Source organism: Doryrhamphus excisus, chromosome 14, assembly GCF_030265055.1.
Source record: "Doryrhamphus excisus isolate RoL2022-K1 chromosome 14, RoL_Dexc_1.0, whole genome shotgun sequence".
Taxonomy (NCBI): domain Eukaryota; kingdom Metazoa; phylum Chordata; class Actinopteri; order Syngnathiformes; family Syngnathidae; genus Doryrhamphus; species Doryrhamphus excisus.
This window is the reverse complement of record NC_080479.1, coordinates 18,280,781-18,295,631: the sequence shown is the minus strand read 5'-3', so window position 1 is coordinate 18,295,631 and position 14,851 is coordinate 18,280,781. Positions and strand designations below refer to the sequence as shown.

At 38.3% G+C, this 14,851-nt stretch overlaps 1 protein-coding gene across 4 annotated transcripts in view; it reads right to left on the bottom strand.

Moving 5' to 3' along the window:
• Window positions 1-14,592, bottom strand: part of smad10a (SMAD family member 10a) — a 32,096-nt gene extending 17,504 nt beyond the window's left edge. For 3 of the 4 annotated variants that reach the window (XM_058046997.1, XM_058046999.1, XM_058046998.1), the window contains exons 1-5: window positions 5,634-7,514; window positions 5,474-5,549; window positions 1,222-1,465; window positions 969-1,143; window positions 864-887 (exon numbers count right to left, since the gene is read on the bottom strand). In XM_058046997.1, the coding sequence (XP_057902980.1) occupies window positions 864-887; window positions 969-1,143; window positions 1,222-1,465; window positions 5,474-5,549; window positions 5,634-5,748 (634 nt within the window). In that variant the 5' untranslated portion in view covers window positions 5,749-7,514. Of the gene's footprint in view, window positions 1-863; window positions 888-968; window positions 1,144-1,221; window positions 1,466-5,473; window positions 5,550-5,633; window positions 7,515-14,229 lie in introns of those variants that run through there. The other variant, XM_058047000.1, reaches the window with a different exon arrangement.
• Window positions 14,593-14,851: the final 259 nt, after the last annotated feature.

Genomic DNA, 14,851 nt, shown 5'->3' with positions numbered 1-14,851 from the left:
ACCAATCAGAGAACAGAAGATTTTCTGGAAACAAAATGGTCTTTTGATTAAAAATAGTACGTGATAATAAGATCACCACATGGTTTGTCTGGTGTCAGGCCCAGTATCATGCCCCCGCGTGCCACAAAAACAGATGTATGGTATGGAGGACCAAAACTGCCAAAATAATAAATAAATAAATATATAAAATATAAAAGCAACAATAAAAACAATAAAAAACAAGATTCAAAAATTAAAAATAAATACAAAAATAAATGTAGAAATAAATACAAAAATAAATATATAAATAGAATTACATATCAATAAATAAATAAAAGCACTCTGCTCTCATATGTATTTATTTCATGCTGCAGACAATGTCAGCTTGAAATGCAGAAGGAAAAACTATTCAAATAAAGGGGCGGTCCTAAGTGTGTCTTGGGTTGAACTGTTTGCCTATTGGTTGATCGACATGTGAGTGCGAAAATCGACTAGGTATGCCTGCAAACAGCCACAGCTGTAGTAATATTATTATTATAACAAAATAATAATAATAATAATACAATAACATTACTATAACTAATAATAATTCTAATAAAAACAACAATAATAATACATTGAGAAACACACTTTACATCAAATAAATGATTTCAAAGTGCACATATAGCAGATTGCATGACACTTTTACATGTAAAATATGTGTAAAAATATAGGTGTAAAAATGGACTGTTACGTGTAAAATACTACATAATCCCCCCCCCGTCAATTTTGTTAAATTAATGCGGCCCGCGAGTCAAAAACTTTGCCCACCCCTGGGCTAGACAGTGTCAAAACATTGTTGGAAATACATGAAATATTATTCGAAGTAAGCTAAGTCAACATACCTGTATTGTGAAGACTAAGTCCAACTGTCAAGGAGGAAAGAAAAAAAAATGGAAATTGAAGAGCGCACATAAATAATAAAATCAATCAAGATGAACAGAACCTACCAATGCCGGGAGACACCACTCTCTCGTAATGGTAGGGGTTTACGCACACGTTGTCATACTTGAGGTCAAAGGCATACTGGCAGAACTTGACGTGCTTCAGTTCATTTTTGTGGAGGTCGGGCCAACGCCACAGTCGTGCGTAAATCACGTGAGGGAAACCTTTCCTCCCCGCCACCTGAGAAGCAGCGACACAGCACAGCCCCCCGTTCGGAATCCGATCCTGTTCTCCAAACGACAGTGTTGACTAACTGACCTGCAAGCGTCCATCCAGCGTCCTCTGGATGGTGACGCACTTGCTGGGGTGGACGCCGTTGGTGGTGATGGCGGTGATGAGCGAGTCCAGCTCGTCCTTCTTCTCCTTCAGTTTCTTGACCAGGCTCTCAATGGCCCGCTTGGCGAAGCCCTCGTTTTCGCCGCCCTGCCGATGGCACATGAGGCTGTGGACGATGCTGAGGCAGGCGTCATTGCTGCTGGGGGGGTTCACCGACATGATGCTGCTGCAATGGGACACAGAAGTTGCACTTAGACACATGTAGCACTTTTACAGTTGGTACACCATAGACCAGGGGTGCTCACACTTTTTCAGCATGCGAGCTACTTTTAAAATGACCGAGTCAAAATGATCTACCCACTACAAAAATGCAAAACATCTATTTATTTCCAAATGTATTGAGGATTATTTGTACGTACAATGTATGTTGATGTACCTTACATAACCAAATGAGCCAATATTGCAAAACACACATAATTAACTATTAACATTTTTTGTAATTACCTGAGTTTACTTTGATGACTTGCACTGAATTGAACCAGCCAGGGATGCATAGTCCGGACAGTAGCTGCTGATAGCCAGCCTCAAGCACACTTCCAAATGTTTATCAGTCATGGATAATATCCGTATCATAATATCCGTATAATATTCCATATCCGTATGGAAGTGATATGTTTTTTGCCTTTTTACTTGGTCCAGTTTTTGCCTTTTTACTTGGTCCAGCTCCTTCACTCATTTCAGTGACCATAAACTTTAGCGAGGGCTTTAAAATCTCGCAATTCGCCGACTAGCTTAGCACTTTGCATCGTTGTTTACGCATGAGCGGTGACCTAAAGGTCAAAATTCAGTTGTCATCTGATTGGTTGTCCTGTATGTCAATCAAGTAACGGGGATGGATGATAGGCTGACATCGTAAGTTCTGCTGCACTTAGAGACGTCGTTTGATTTGATTGATCGCCCGAAGGGCAACATTCAGTTGTCATCTGAATGGCTGCCCTGTATGTCAATCAAGTGACGGCATTGATGCTAGGATGATATTTTTTTTAATGTCACGCCGCGATCGACCAGCGATCGACCAGTACCACCTCCGCGATCGACCGGTAGCTCGCGATCGACTTAATGAGCACCCCTGCCATAGACAGATTCCGACCAGGGAATCATTTATATTAATCTTTATCATTTGGATGTCCATTTATCCATTTTGCTCATTTATATGTACTTCACTTTACTTTCTACATGAAAAATTATGATTCTATAAAATGTGTTTTGTGTATATTTTTGGGTGTATGGAACAGATTAATTGGATGTACCGTAATTGCTTCCAGACCCCACAGTGATCATAAAATCTCATTGAAGAGTCATTATTTATGAATTAAATATTTTCATATATACCGCATAAAAATCCTGTTTATTACCTTCTAAAACTATTTTTTAACATGATTAGAGCCTTCTAAATATGAAATAACAACCCTATGGTTACCTTTACACACCTATTACCAAATATAGTAGAGATAATAAGAGAAAATAAGTAATTTAGGACATAAATAAGACATGCTTGTGTGTGTTGCTGTTCCAATGTTGGACAGGAAGTGACATCAGGGGTTCAGAGTTGAGTTGATGTGTTACAATGTGTAAAAATTTACAAAAATTGATAAGGCAAAACCAAGTCAATACCCCATGCTAGGTTTTCTTGATGATTAGAAATTGATTTGCCCTCACCCTCTGGAACTCTATGCCCCATTCACTCCGTGCTTGCCCCGCCCTTCCCAGTTTAAAAAAAAAAAAACAACAAAAAACCCACCTCTTTAAATTTGTTTTTAATGTCTAACTTTTTATACCTGACCGCTGTGCCCCGCCCCGCTTTTACTCATGTTTTAACTGTGTATTAACGAATGAATGTTGTATTTTAATGCATCTTTTACTCTGTTTAGTTGCTTTTATTAAACTCCATTTAGTATTTTGAAAAGCGCTATACAAATAAAATGTATTATTATTATTATTTGATGAATATATAGGCCACGGTACCCAAATTTACCAGAATATACCCCTCTCTGTGATTCAACGCCATGTTGTATTGCATTTTTGTATATTACTGATTGTTAGTACAGTAAACCTCGGATATATCGGATTCAATTGTTCCCACTGGTTTTGTCCGATATAAGCGAAATCCGTTATATGCGTATACCGGAAAATGTCCGTTTTACGCATATATCGGATTTATATCCGGTATATGCGTAAATGGGATTTTATCCGTTATAAAAAGGCACTTCCTTGACTATGTTTCTAATGTACCTGGACGCGCAGGCAACGCTGCAAACGCTGCAAATGACGTCGTATAGCGGCCTGTCACGATTCGGCGAATCGGAGCGCCACGATGCGGCCATCCGATATATGCGAGGGAAATTTAATGGAAATGCATTGGAACGGGACTGGAGATTTTGGCCGAAATAGGTTATAAATCCGTTATAAAAAATCCGATATATGCAATGAAATTTTATTGGAAATGCATTACAGAAAAATCGGTTCTTTTTTATCTGTCCGTTGTGAGCGAATTTCTGATATATACGAGTCCGATATATATCCGAGGTTTACTGTATAATTGTGACATGACAGTGGTGGCGTTAAAGGGAAAGTTCAGACTTTTTTTGAAGTGGTGGTAGTGGTGGGAGTTGAATCCTGGCATTGCTTTGTGTGATTGCCTCATTCATTCAGCCACTATGTTCATTACTGGCAACTCGGCAAGAAAATGAATGGCTAGATTTGAGTGACATGTTGACGATTATTTCATTACGCTTATTATTTAATTGTCCTAATGTAGGACAATGGACTACAGCATCATTCCAAGAACGTAATCGAGTTCAGGTCTAAAAATGAGTGCTCTTCATGGCAAATTGAGATGAATTACGTGCTCAATGTCATCTTGGGCCCGAGTTGGCTGCTGCGGTATCTATTATTGTACCAGACACGGACAAACCCAAACAAACCACAGACAGATAGGAAGTACCCCAAACATACAAGCGGACAATGGTACTTGTACAACACCGACGTGCATCCAGTAAAAATGTGTAGAAGGTGAAATTCTCTCCCAGAAAAAATGACAATGTCACATGAAATGTTTCAACGTTGTACCTTCTTTTATCATGCTGAATAGTTCAGGTAGCAGATTGAAGGGGCTTTCAAGGTCAAATATCCTTCCAGACAACTTGGTCAAAATTAAAACGAGGGCTAAAACTAAACATTATTTTCTTAGCGGATTCATCTGAAGTTTGTTTCTATTCATCGAGGAATCGGTCAGGGCCTTGCTACTTTATTTAATGTTATAAATTTTAATATTATAAATAATATTGGCCTCACAGCGAGGAGACCAGGGTCTCCTTGCAATATTATGAGAAACAAAGAAAACAAAATGAGGTTGTCATTTGTGGGAATTATTCTTTCATTTTGGCCTTCAGTAGCTGTAAAAAAAAATACATAAATGTATATAATAAGTTCAATGAATATATTTTACACATCATTTAATAGCCATTAAATATATTATGATTTTTTTATTTTAATTTTTATTTATTTATTTATTTATTTTTGACATGATTTGTCAATATTGACAGAATATATATTTTACAATATTTGAAAATTAATAAAATATATTTATACATGACACATTAAAACACATACATAAATGTATACAATAAGTCCAATGAATACATTTCACACATCATTTAATAACCATTAAATATATTATGAATTATTAAATTACAAAACAGTTAGAATATATATTAATTTGCAAAAAGAAACCTCATTTGAAACATGCATAGTACTAGAAGTATTTATGTAAATAATATAAATAATATGTAATGGTTTAGCATTTTATATATGATTTAAATAACATTGAAATCAAATGATTGGAGGTACATTTAAATGATATGTATAATTATATACCTAAAAAGTAGTTTATGCAAAATGAATAAATGATACATTAAATATATGAAAAAGCAAATAAAACAGCAGTTAAAATAAATATTTATTAGCATTTGCTTTTTCATTATTCAATATTCTGAAAAAAAAATCAAAAAAATTATTAATAAAATATATATATATATAATAAAAATAACTAAATAAATATCCAAATAAATAATATTCATAAAAACACTTTGATGTCAAGCAGGGGCCGCAAAATATGTTTTGAGACCCCTGCTTTAAAGGTTCCACTTGGAAGAGTGTTTGCTGCTTTGCTTACCTGCTATTAAGCTGATCAGCCAATGAGTGACCAGAAGGTTCACTGGGATCATGATGGCCCAGTTCTGAATCAGTCCCTGTCAGCAGAGTGGATGAAAACCAATCATTAGAATACAAACAGGAAGTAGATCCTACCATAAAGATCCGCTGTACATTCTCACATTTTCCCCTTTCATTCTCCTCTTGTGCCAGTTTTCCCTGCCCTGACCGGCGGCTGTGGACACGGTCCTCGCAACCATCCCTGTGTCTGGTGATCCTGACACACCTGATCCTCATCCCTCATCAGGCCTTCAGTGCAGCCTTGCCAGCTGCTGCCTGATTTCTATTTGTTTTCACTCACTATTTTTCTTCCTTTGGCTTGACTGCAGCTTGCATTAAAGTGGACCGATTATGCTTTTCACACTTTTCAGACCCATAAATGTAGTTTATGTCGTAATTTATGTCGTATTCTCGTGTTTAACTATGCCAAAGTTCCCTTATGGGCGTGGCTGTAAGCGTGATATGCTCTCTACTTTACGAAACAAGCTCAGTTATTATAGTTGGTGATTCCCAGCAACAGATTTCACACTGGACTGTTTTTATGAACATAAACGTGAAATATGTGCCAAAGTGTGGCTGGAGCCAGAAGCAGCACGCTCTCGCCAGGAAAGGTGCATTAATGTCGGAATGTCGGACACGCTGTGGCGTCCACGGAGGTGGGGAGAACCACGGTGCTCACTGTCTGGAACACGGTAGTCTCGCAAAAAACTTGTAATGCACCCCCCGAAGACAGCTGCATGCCCGCCACCCTCGTGAGGATAATGGTAATGGTAATGGTTTAATTTCATTTGAACATGCATCAGATTACAATTGAATGCATCCCATAATCAGTTCCCAGTTCCACATGTCCAAAAGGAGTAGGAAGAAGCAAAGCTTATTAAATCCTACCCCTCCATCTGGTACTTTTACAATCAGTAACTGTTACATTTGTTCACTTCCTGCTTTCCTAATATAGTATAAGTTGTTTTTTTTATTTTTTTTTGTTTTTTATTTTTTAAAATTTTTAAATTTCCTAATTTTTATTTTTTTTTATTTTATTTCCTAGTATAGTATAAGTTGGGTTTTTTTGTTTTTTTGTAAATTTCTTTAATTTTTATTTTTACGACTATTTTTTTTTGCTTTAAATGTAGATTTATTCTCATTACTATAGTTACCACGCGATGGAACAGAGTGAGACCTCTTCAATCCATACCACGCAGAAACAACAACGTTTACGGCTTGACATCACTTTGCTGCAGTGCCGTCTGTGTTCTGCTGAGTATTTTAAAGTGGATGACAAAAACCATGCAATTCCAAAGTGTGAAATATACAAACTTGGGATTTCAGGAAGTGGAGAGGAAGAGGCTACATTTAACACGACAAACCTGATACGGCACCTCAAAAGCAAACACCAGACACAATACAGCCAGTTTACCCTGGCAACACAGCCCAAGACGAGTCAGCCAACGCTGCAGGACATTTTGAGGAGAGACAAAAATGGCGGCGACAACACAAAGCAGCAGGACATCAAAGTCAAGGTAGCATAAGTAAGAGTTAGGACTGAAGTTCCTAAAAGTTCCCCATTTTACACAGTACCTTTCATTTAACATACATTAAATGCACCAACTTTCTATTGAGTTGTGGACTCCTATAGAGCAGCTACACACAATAACACACACAGAAAGCTTTCTAGATCTTCCGCAATCTGCACCTATGTATTCCAGATGGATATCCTTGGATTTCCAAAACGGTCACGCCCACTCCGCTGTGATTGAATAATTCCAGTACTTCGATTAGAAAAAATATTAGATGATTTTTTTTCTGCTTCGGGGAATCACTTTTGTCACAAACGTACATACGTTCCCTACGGAGAGGACCAAGAAGGAAGCGGGTGTTTGAAGACGCGGGAAGAGGCTACAGCAGTGATTCACAAAGTGTGGGCCGCGACCCCCTGGTGGGCCACGAGAGGTTATAAAAAATATGATTCATTTTTGCAAATATTATTTTTTTTATTATTCATTCATTCATTTTCTACCACTTTTCCTCACGAGGGTCGCGGGGGTGCTGGAGCCTATCCCAGCTGTCTTTGGGCGAGAGGCGGGGTACATCCTGGACTGGTTGCCAGCCAATCACAGGGCACATATAGACAAACAACCATTCACACTCACATTCATACCTATGGACAATTTGGAGTGGCTAATTAACCTAGCATGTTTTTGGAATGTGTGAGGAAACCGGAGTACCCGGAGAAAACCCACGCATGCACGGGGAGAACATGCAAACTCCACACAGAGATGGCCGAGGGTGGAATTGAACCCTGGTCTCCTAGCTGTGAGGTCGGCGCGCTAACCACTTTCTCCGGGTACTCCGGTTTCCTCCCACATTCCAAAAACATGCTAGGTTAATTAGCCACTCCAAATTGTCCATAGGTATGAATGTGAGTGTGAATGGTTGTTTGTCTATATGTGCCCTGGGATTTGCTGGCCACCAGTCCAGGGTGTACCGAAGACAGCTGGGATAGGCTCCAGCACCCTCCGCGACCCTCGTGAGAATAAGCGGTAGAAAATGATAATAATAATAATAATAATAATAAGTTAAGTGCTCTGAGAACGCAGCGTTTGTTTATAGGACAAATTGGGCCGCAGACATTTTTAGATTTTCAAGCGGGCCCTGAGTTGGTAAAGTTTGGGAACCCGAAAACTAAAAACAGACAGAAAATGCGGCTAATGTTGAACACAGTGACATGTATCTGTCGTGACGCGGCACTTACGTACCACAATAGCAGTCCCCTCCTGATTGGGCGTCATCGCTGTGTAGCAACAATGAAATCCCGGCGTGAAAGCAAGTACTGGCGGCTGCCGTGGCTGACGGGCTGATGGCTAAAACAACTCTGCGGGAAGATGCATACACCTTTCACAATTGCCACCTATAGTATTTGAAGCCGCTAAAAAAAGTTGATTGCGCCATGAATGACTAAAGGACTAGTAGTGTCATTCAGATGTCCACCATCTCCTGGTGTAAAGTATTTGCTAAAAAGCATTATTTTAGCTGTCTGACGATGAACTACATCAGCAAGTTTAAGTATTTGTAATTTTAGAAATAAGGAGTTTGAGTCGTCTTATTGTTGTATGAGCAACAAACGGTTGCTTTTGTAAATATCATCTACTTTGGGTGTGTTTGTGTGATTTACAACCGCCGCACTGACAGCAGTTTGCTAGTTTCGATCCTGCTTGTTGAATATGAAGTGTCCGTTATCTGACTGGAATCTTTCCATGGTGTCCCAACTCTTCTTAATAGTATCTGAAATGCAAAAATACACCAAATCACAACATTCTATGACAATAATCATGTCTTCAATGAAGGTAAAAATAACCTTAAATGTTAATTTAGCCCTTTTTGTCATCATTTAGATGCATTTTGGTATTGTTTGGTGCATGTACAACTATAATTATGTTTTAAGACTTGTAGTGTAACTGTGTAAATTAGCAAAGATTTACAGTCAGCCGCTACTAACATCACAGACTGGCGATGGAGCTGACTTCCGCTTCCTGTTTCCATCTATTAGCAGACTAATAGGATGCTAACATGGACGTTTTATGCTAAAAAATTACAAACAAAAAAAATGTTTTAATTACATCACAAACGCGCCATATTGTAGACTAACTGGAAAAAGTGCGCAAACTGAAGCAACATTTTCGATGTTAACCAAAAAAAACACAGTGTGTTGAAACTAGTAGGATGCTAACAAGGACGTTTTATGCTAAAAATTACAAAAAAAATGTTTTTTAATTACATTAAGAACGCACCATATTGTAGACTAACTGGAAAAAGTGCGCAAACTGAAGCAAGAATTTCGACGTTAACCAAAAAAAACACAGTGTGCTGAAACTAGTAGGATGCTAACAAGGACGTTTTATGCTAAAAAATTACAAAACATTTTTTTGTTATTACATTAAGAACGCACAATATTGTAGACTAACTGGAAAAAGTGCGCAAGCTGAAGCAACATTTTCGACGTTAAACAAAAAAACACAGTGTGTTGAAAATAGTAGGATGCTAACAGGGACGTTTTATGCTAAAAAATTACAAACAATTTTTTTTTTATTACATTAAGAACGCACCCTGTTGTAGACTAACTGGAAAAAGTGCGCAAACTGAAGCAACATTTTCGATGTTAACCAAAAAAAACACAGTGTGTTGAAACTAGTAGGATGCTAACAAGGACGTTTTATGCTAAAAAATTACAAACAATTTTTTTTTATTACATTAAGAATGCACCATATTGTAGACTAACTGGAAAAAGTGCGCAAACTGAAGCATGAATTTCGACGTTAACCAAAAAAACACAGTGTGCTGAAACTAGTAGGACGCTAACAAGGACGTTTTATGCTAAAAAATTACAAACAATTTTTTTTTATTACATTAAGAATGCACCATATTGTAGACTAACTGGAAAAAGAACGCAAACTGAAGCAACATCTTCGACGTTAACCAAAAAAACACGGTGTGTTGAAACTAGTAGGATGCTAACAAGGACGTTTTATGCTAAAAATGACAAAAAAACATTTTTTTAATTTACAATAAGAACTCGCCATATTGTAGACTAACTGACAAAAGTGTGCAAACTGAAGCAACATTTTCGACGTTAACCAAAAAAACACAGTGTGTTGAAAATAGTAGGATGCTAACAAGGACGTTTTATGCAAAAAAAATTCCAAACACTTTTTTTTTTATTACATTAAGAACGCACAATATTGTAGACTAACTGGAAAAAGTGCGCAAACTGAAGCAACATTTTCGACGTTAACCAAAAAAACACAGTGTGATGAAACTAGTAGGATGCTAACAAGGACGTTTTATGCTAAAAAACATTACAAAAAAAATATGTACGCAAACTGAAGCAACATTTTCGACATTAACCAAAAAAACACAGTGTGTTGAAACTAGTAGGGTGCTAACAAGGACGTTTTATGCTAAAAAATTACAACAAAATTTTTTGTTATTACATTAAGAACGCACAATATTGTAGACTAACTGGAAAAAGTGCGCAAACTGAAGCAACATTTTCGACATTAACCAAAAAAACACAGTGTGTTGAAACTAGTAGGATGCTAACAAGGACGTTTTATGCTAAAAAAAATTACAAACAATTTTTTTTTAATTACATTAAGAACGCACCATATTGTAGACTAACTGGAAAAAGTGCGCAAACTGAAGCATGAATTTCGACGTTAACCAAAAAAACACAGTGTGCTGAAACTAGTAGGATGCTAACAAGGACGTTTTATGCTAAAAATTACAAAAAAATGTTTTTTAATTACATTAAGAACGCAAAAAAACAACAAAAAAACACAGTGTGTTAAAACTAGACATTTTTTGACCTGTACTCATTCACTCATTCACTGTTAAGCATGGAACGTAACCCCCACAAATAGCATGAATCTACTGTACATCCATTAACCAAAGGAGTATCAATCAGGTCAAGTATTTACAGTAAATCACACTAATTGTTATGGCATTGCACGACAGAATAATTTGAGAAGTGATCAATATTAACACCACAGTCTCTGAAAGCTGCTGAATCCAATGCTGCAGCCAAAGCTGCCACAATATTGGATCCACTAAATTTCCCAGTGGATGATCATCTTTTTATTACAAATCCTTTTTTTTCCAAATATGCAACTCTCAGACGATGCTTCTACGGTATAGCCAGTGGAAACAAACACTATATAGGCTGCATAGCAAAATAAGAACAATCAAATGAAACAGATTCTACTTCGCAACAATCTAGTGAACGTAAGTAGTAGTAAAGGACTGCTAGCAGAGACCAACAGATTATATATCATATCTCAATACCGCAATATGAAAAGCATTCAAATGCATGCCAGGCATCGCTAGTGTGAATGATGAGCCTTTTTGACACTCAACTACTTCCAGACTTCTAAAACCATTCAAACCATTTCAGCATCAAAACCTCATTCAGGACACGAGAGCTAGCTATTGACAGTTGCAGAAAATCTCACATTTTCCAAGACCTATTCCAGCGGTCGTCAACCTGCTGCCCCGTAGCCGCAAGTGGCTCTTCTGCCTCTTTGTTGTGGCTCCCTTTCATTCATTCATTTTCTACCATTTATCCTCACTAGTGTTGCGGTTGCTAGGGTGCTGGAGCCTATCCCAGCTGTCTTCAGGCGAGAGGCGGTGTACACCCTGGACTGGTGGCCAGCCAATCACAGTGCACATATAGACAAACAACCATTCACACTCACATTCATACCTATGGACAATTTGGAGTGGCGAATGAACCTAGCATGTTTTTGGAATGTGGGAGAAAACCCCAAATTAAATTTTGTCCATAGTTAACTCATAATTAATCACTCTTAATCACAGATAGAAATCCATTTTTATCTATAATAACTAACTAGTGCATTGCTCATGCTAGTGCCGCTAATGCTATTTACATCCTTTCTCATCTTCATCCATGGTCACTTTGACACAAGTACCCCAAACAGCTGTCCTTGGCTATGCCTGCCATTAAATCGCACCTCGTAACCCAAATTTTTTTCTTGCAGTTCAAAACAAAAAAATCAGCTAAGAAACGACTCGTTAGTTGAGACATTCGTATGCCAAAATACCATTGCATAAATGACAATAAAAAAATAACAGCAGAGAAGAGACAGCAGTGGAGGATAAGTGCTATAAAGTGTTCACTCTCCACTGAACAACAAGAAACAACCACTTACCCACGTCTCGGTTGCCAACGACAATCACATGACCCAGAAACACAAGTTTTGTGGAAAAGTGTCACCTGACACGATGAAATAATAACATAACATTTCTGTTGTGACCTTCTTGGGTCGCTTGATTGCTTTTATTATTAGAATTTGTCTTTATTCTTTATTGTTTTTAGTACTAAAATATCAAGTGTTGTGACTTGAGTTGCAAGACCATCCACAGTAGACTGCATTTAATTGTTTTGTTGTTCATTTAGAGCTGTAATTATAATACCATGAAACCGTCAAACCATTATATTTTTGCCCAAGGTTATGATGTATGCCGGCATATGACTTCTTACAACCATAATAATGATTTTCATGGAATTCCACAGTTTCTGTAACACAAATTCCCTTTTTTATTTCATGTAAATATTATGCTTTGGTACTTTTATAAGTATTTCATCGGTACTACTATGCACCAATTCAGGTAAGATCAAAAGGCACCATGTTTGGGTACTTAAACGACTCGTCTCCATGGAGTCGAGTGTCATGGCGGCGCACCTAACAACAATCAATCCACAAACGAAGCAGATAAAGCCAGAGTGAGAGGGCAAGCAATGACATAAATTAAAACTGAAATAACTCCATTTTGGCGGCACGGCAGACAAGATGCTTTTTAACATTACTAGAGCCCTCAAGACATGACATAACACCCCTATAGTCACCATTACACTCCTATTACGCAATATAGTATACATAGTAAGGCAAAATAATAATAATATAATAAAAGCTAGCTAGGAGACCAGGGTTCAATTCCACCCTCGGCCATCTCTGTGTGGCGTTTGCATGTTCTCCCCGTGCATGCGTGGGTTTTCTCCGGGTACTCCGGTTTTTCATCCCACATTCCAAAAACATGCTAGGTTAATTGGCGACTCCAAATTGTCCATAGGTATGGTATGAATGTGAGTGTGAATGGTTGTTTGTCTATATGTGCCCTGTGATTGGCTCGCGACTAGTCCAGGGTGTACCCCGCCTCTCGCACAAAGACAGCTGAGATAGGCTCCATCACCCCCCGCGAGGACCCTCGTGAGGAAAAGCGGTAGAAAATGAATGAATGAATAACTCCATTTTGCAAAATACAGCAATCCCTTGTTTATGTTAATTAGTTGTGGACCCGGCTGTAATAAGTGAAGTACTCAAAGTAGGATTCCTTATTTATAAATGAAATATTTTCATAGTCACAGCATAGCAAACCTATTATTGACCTTCTAAATTTGTTTTTTTTAGCACTCTGGACCCCTATAGTCACATTTAGCGTTATATCCAGTCATCAACTTTTAAATATCCTCATTCGGGCCAAGTCAGTGCTGGAGCCTATCCCAGTTTACGTTGAAATGAGAGACGGGATTGGTCACCAATCCATCACCGGGTCACATATCCACAAACAACCATTCTCAGTTACACCTATGGGAAATTTAGAACATGTAGGCAGGTGATACAGATCTGTCAACAGCATTAGCATACATGCAGACTCTAATGAGCTCCAATATAACAGTTGTCTTAACACAGATAATAATGTGCATTTAGATACATATAGCAGCAACATTATGTCAGAATAGTAGCAGGCAGCGGTGACAGTCTGCATCCTCTCACATCCATGCTCTCCTTCTCCATCTCCTCGTAAATCCACTCCACTGGATGCTCATCCTACAGGCCCACAAGCTGGAGGCCAATTTTTTTTCCACATAAAAACTTACATTAAATTCCCAATAAATATCATGACATGTATCATGTCTATGGATACCATCTATGCATGCATGCACTGTACAGTATACCAGCTAGGCTATACAGTACACATGCGTCATTCACTATACATGAATCACATAACATACACAGTACATGCTACACTACACGAAAGGAAAGTTTTTTTGGAAAAAAAACATATTTTTGGAGCATATTAAGAGAATTAGTAGCACAACATCACCTGGAGTGAACCCGGTAAAGATTGAGATGGATAAATACTTACACATCAGACGCAGAGAAGGCAACAACTTGGACAGAAATACCGACAATTTCCTCAAGTGTACTTGGAGGTTGAGCAGCTCGTATTAATGTTGAGTCGCCTCTACATGTAGCGATACACCCATGAATAAATGTTGGCCATTTTTCACATGTTAAACTGTTGTATCGTTAATGTTCCTCACTAGCTTGATCCCTTTATCAGCCCCTGCCGTCTCCTCGTGCATCCTGCCCGCTCCTCACGCGCACGACACAATAACAATAGAGGGGGAGACATCGTGCGCGTCAGTGTCGCGACACGCTTCGGCCAATAGGAGGTCGTGTCTCATAGGCACTGTCGCTGTGTGCCAATGGGAAAGCCGCTTTTACAACGACGCCGCCAGTCAGGGTCTGTCTGGTTCGTCGAGATTGACAGGCCCGCGAGACTGTTTTCTTTAAGGTGGCGCCGCTGAGATTAGCGCCCCCGCCCCCAACGTACATTTACATGAGCGCCAAGTGCAACTGTACGCTAGCTAAAAACCGTACGTTTTGATGGTAACTATTAAACATGCTCGGGGCTTTAAACTTCTCTCCCAACTGTCCATCTTACCTATATGCGAAATAAAAATATTAACACGTTAATTTTAAAA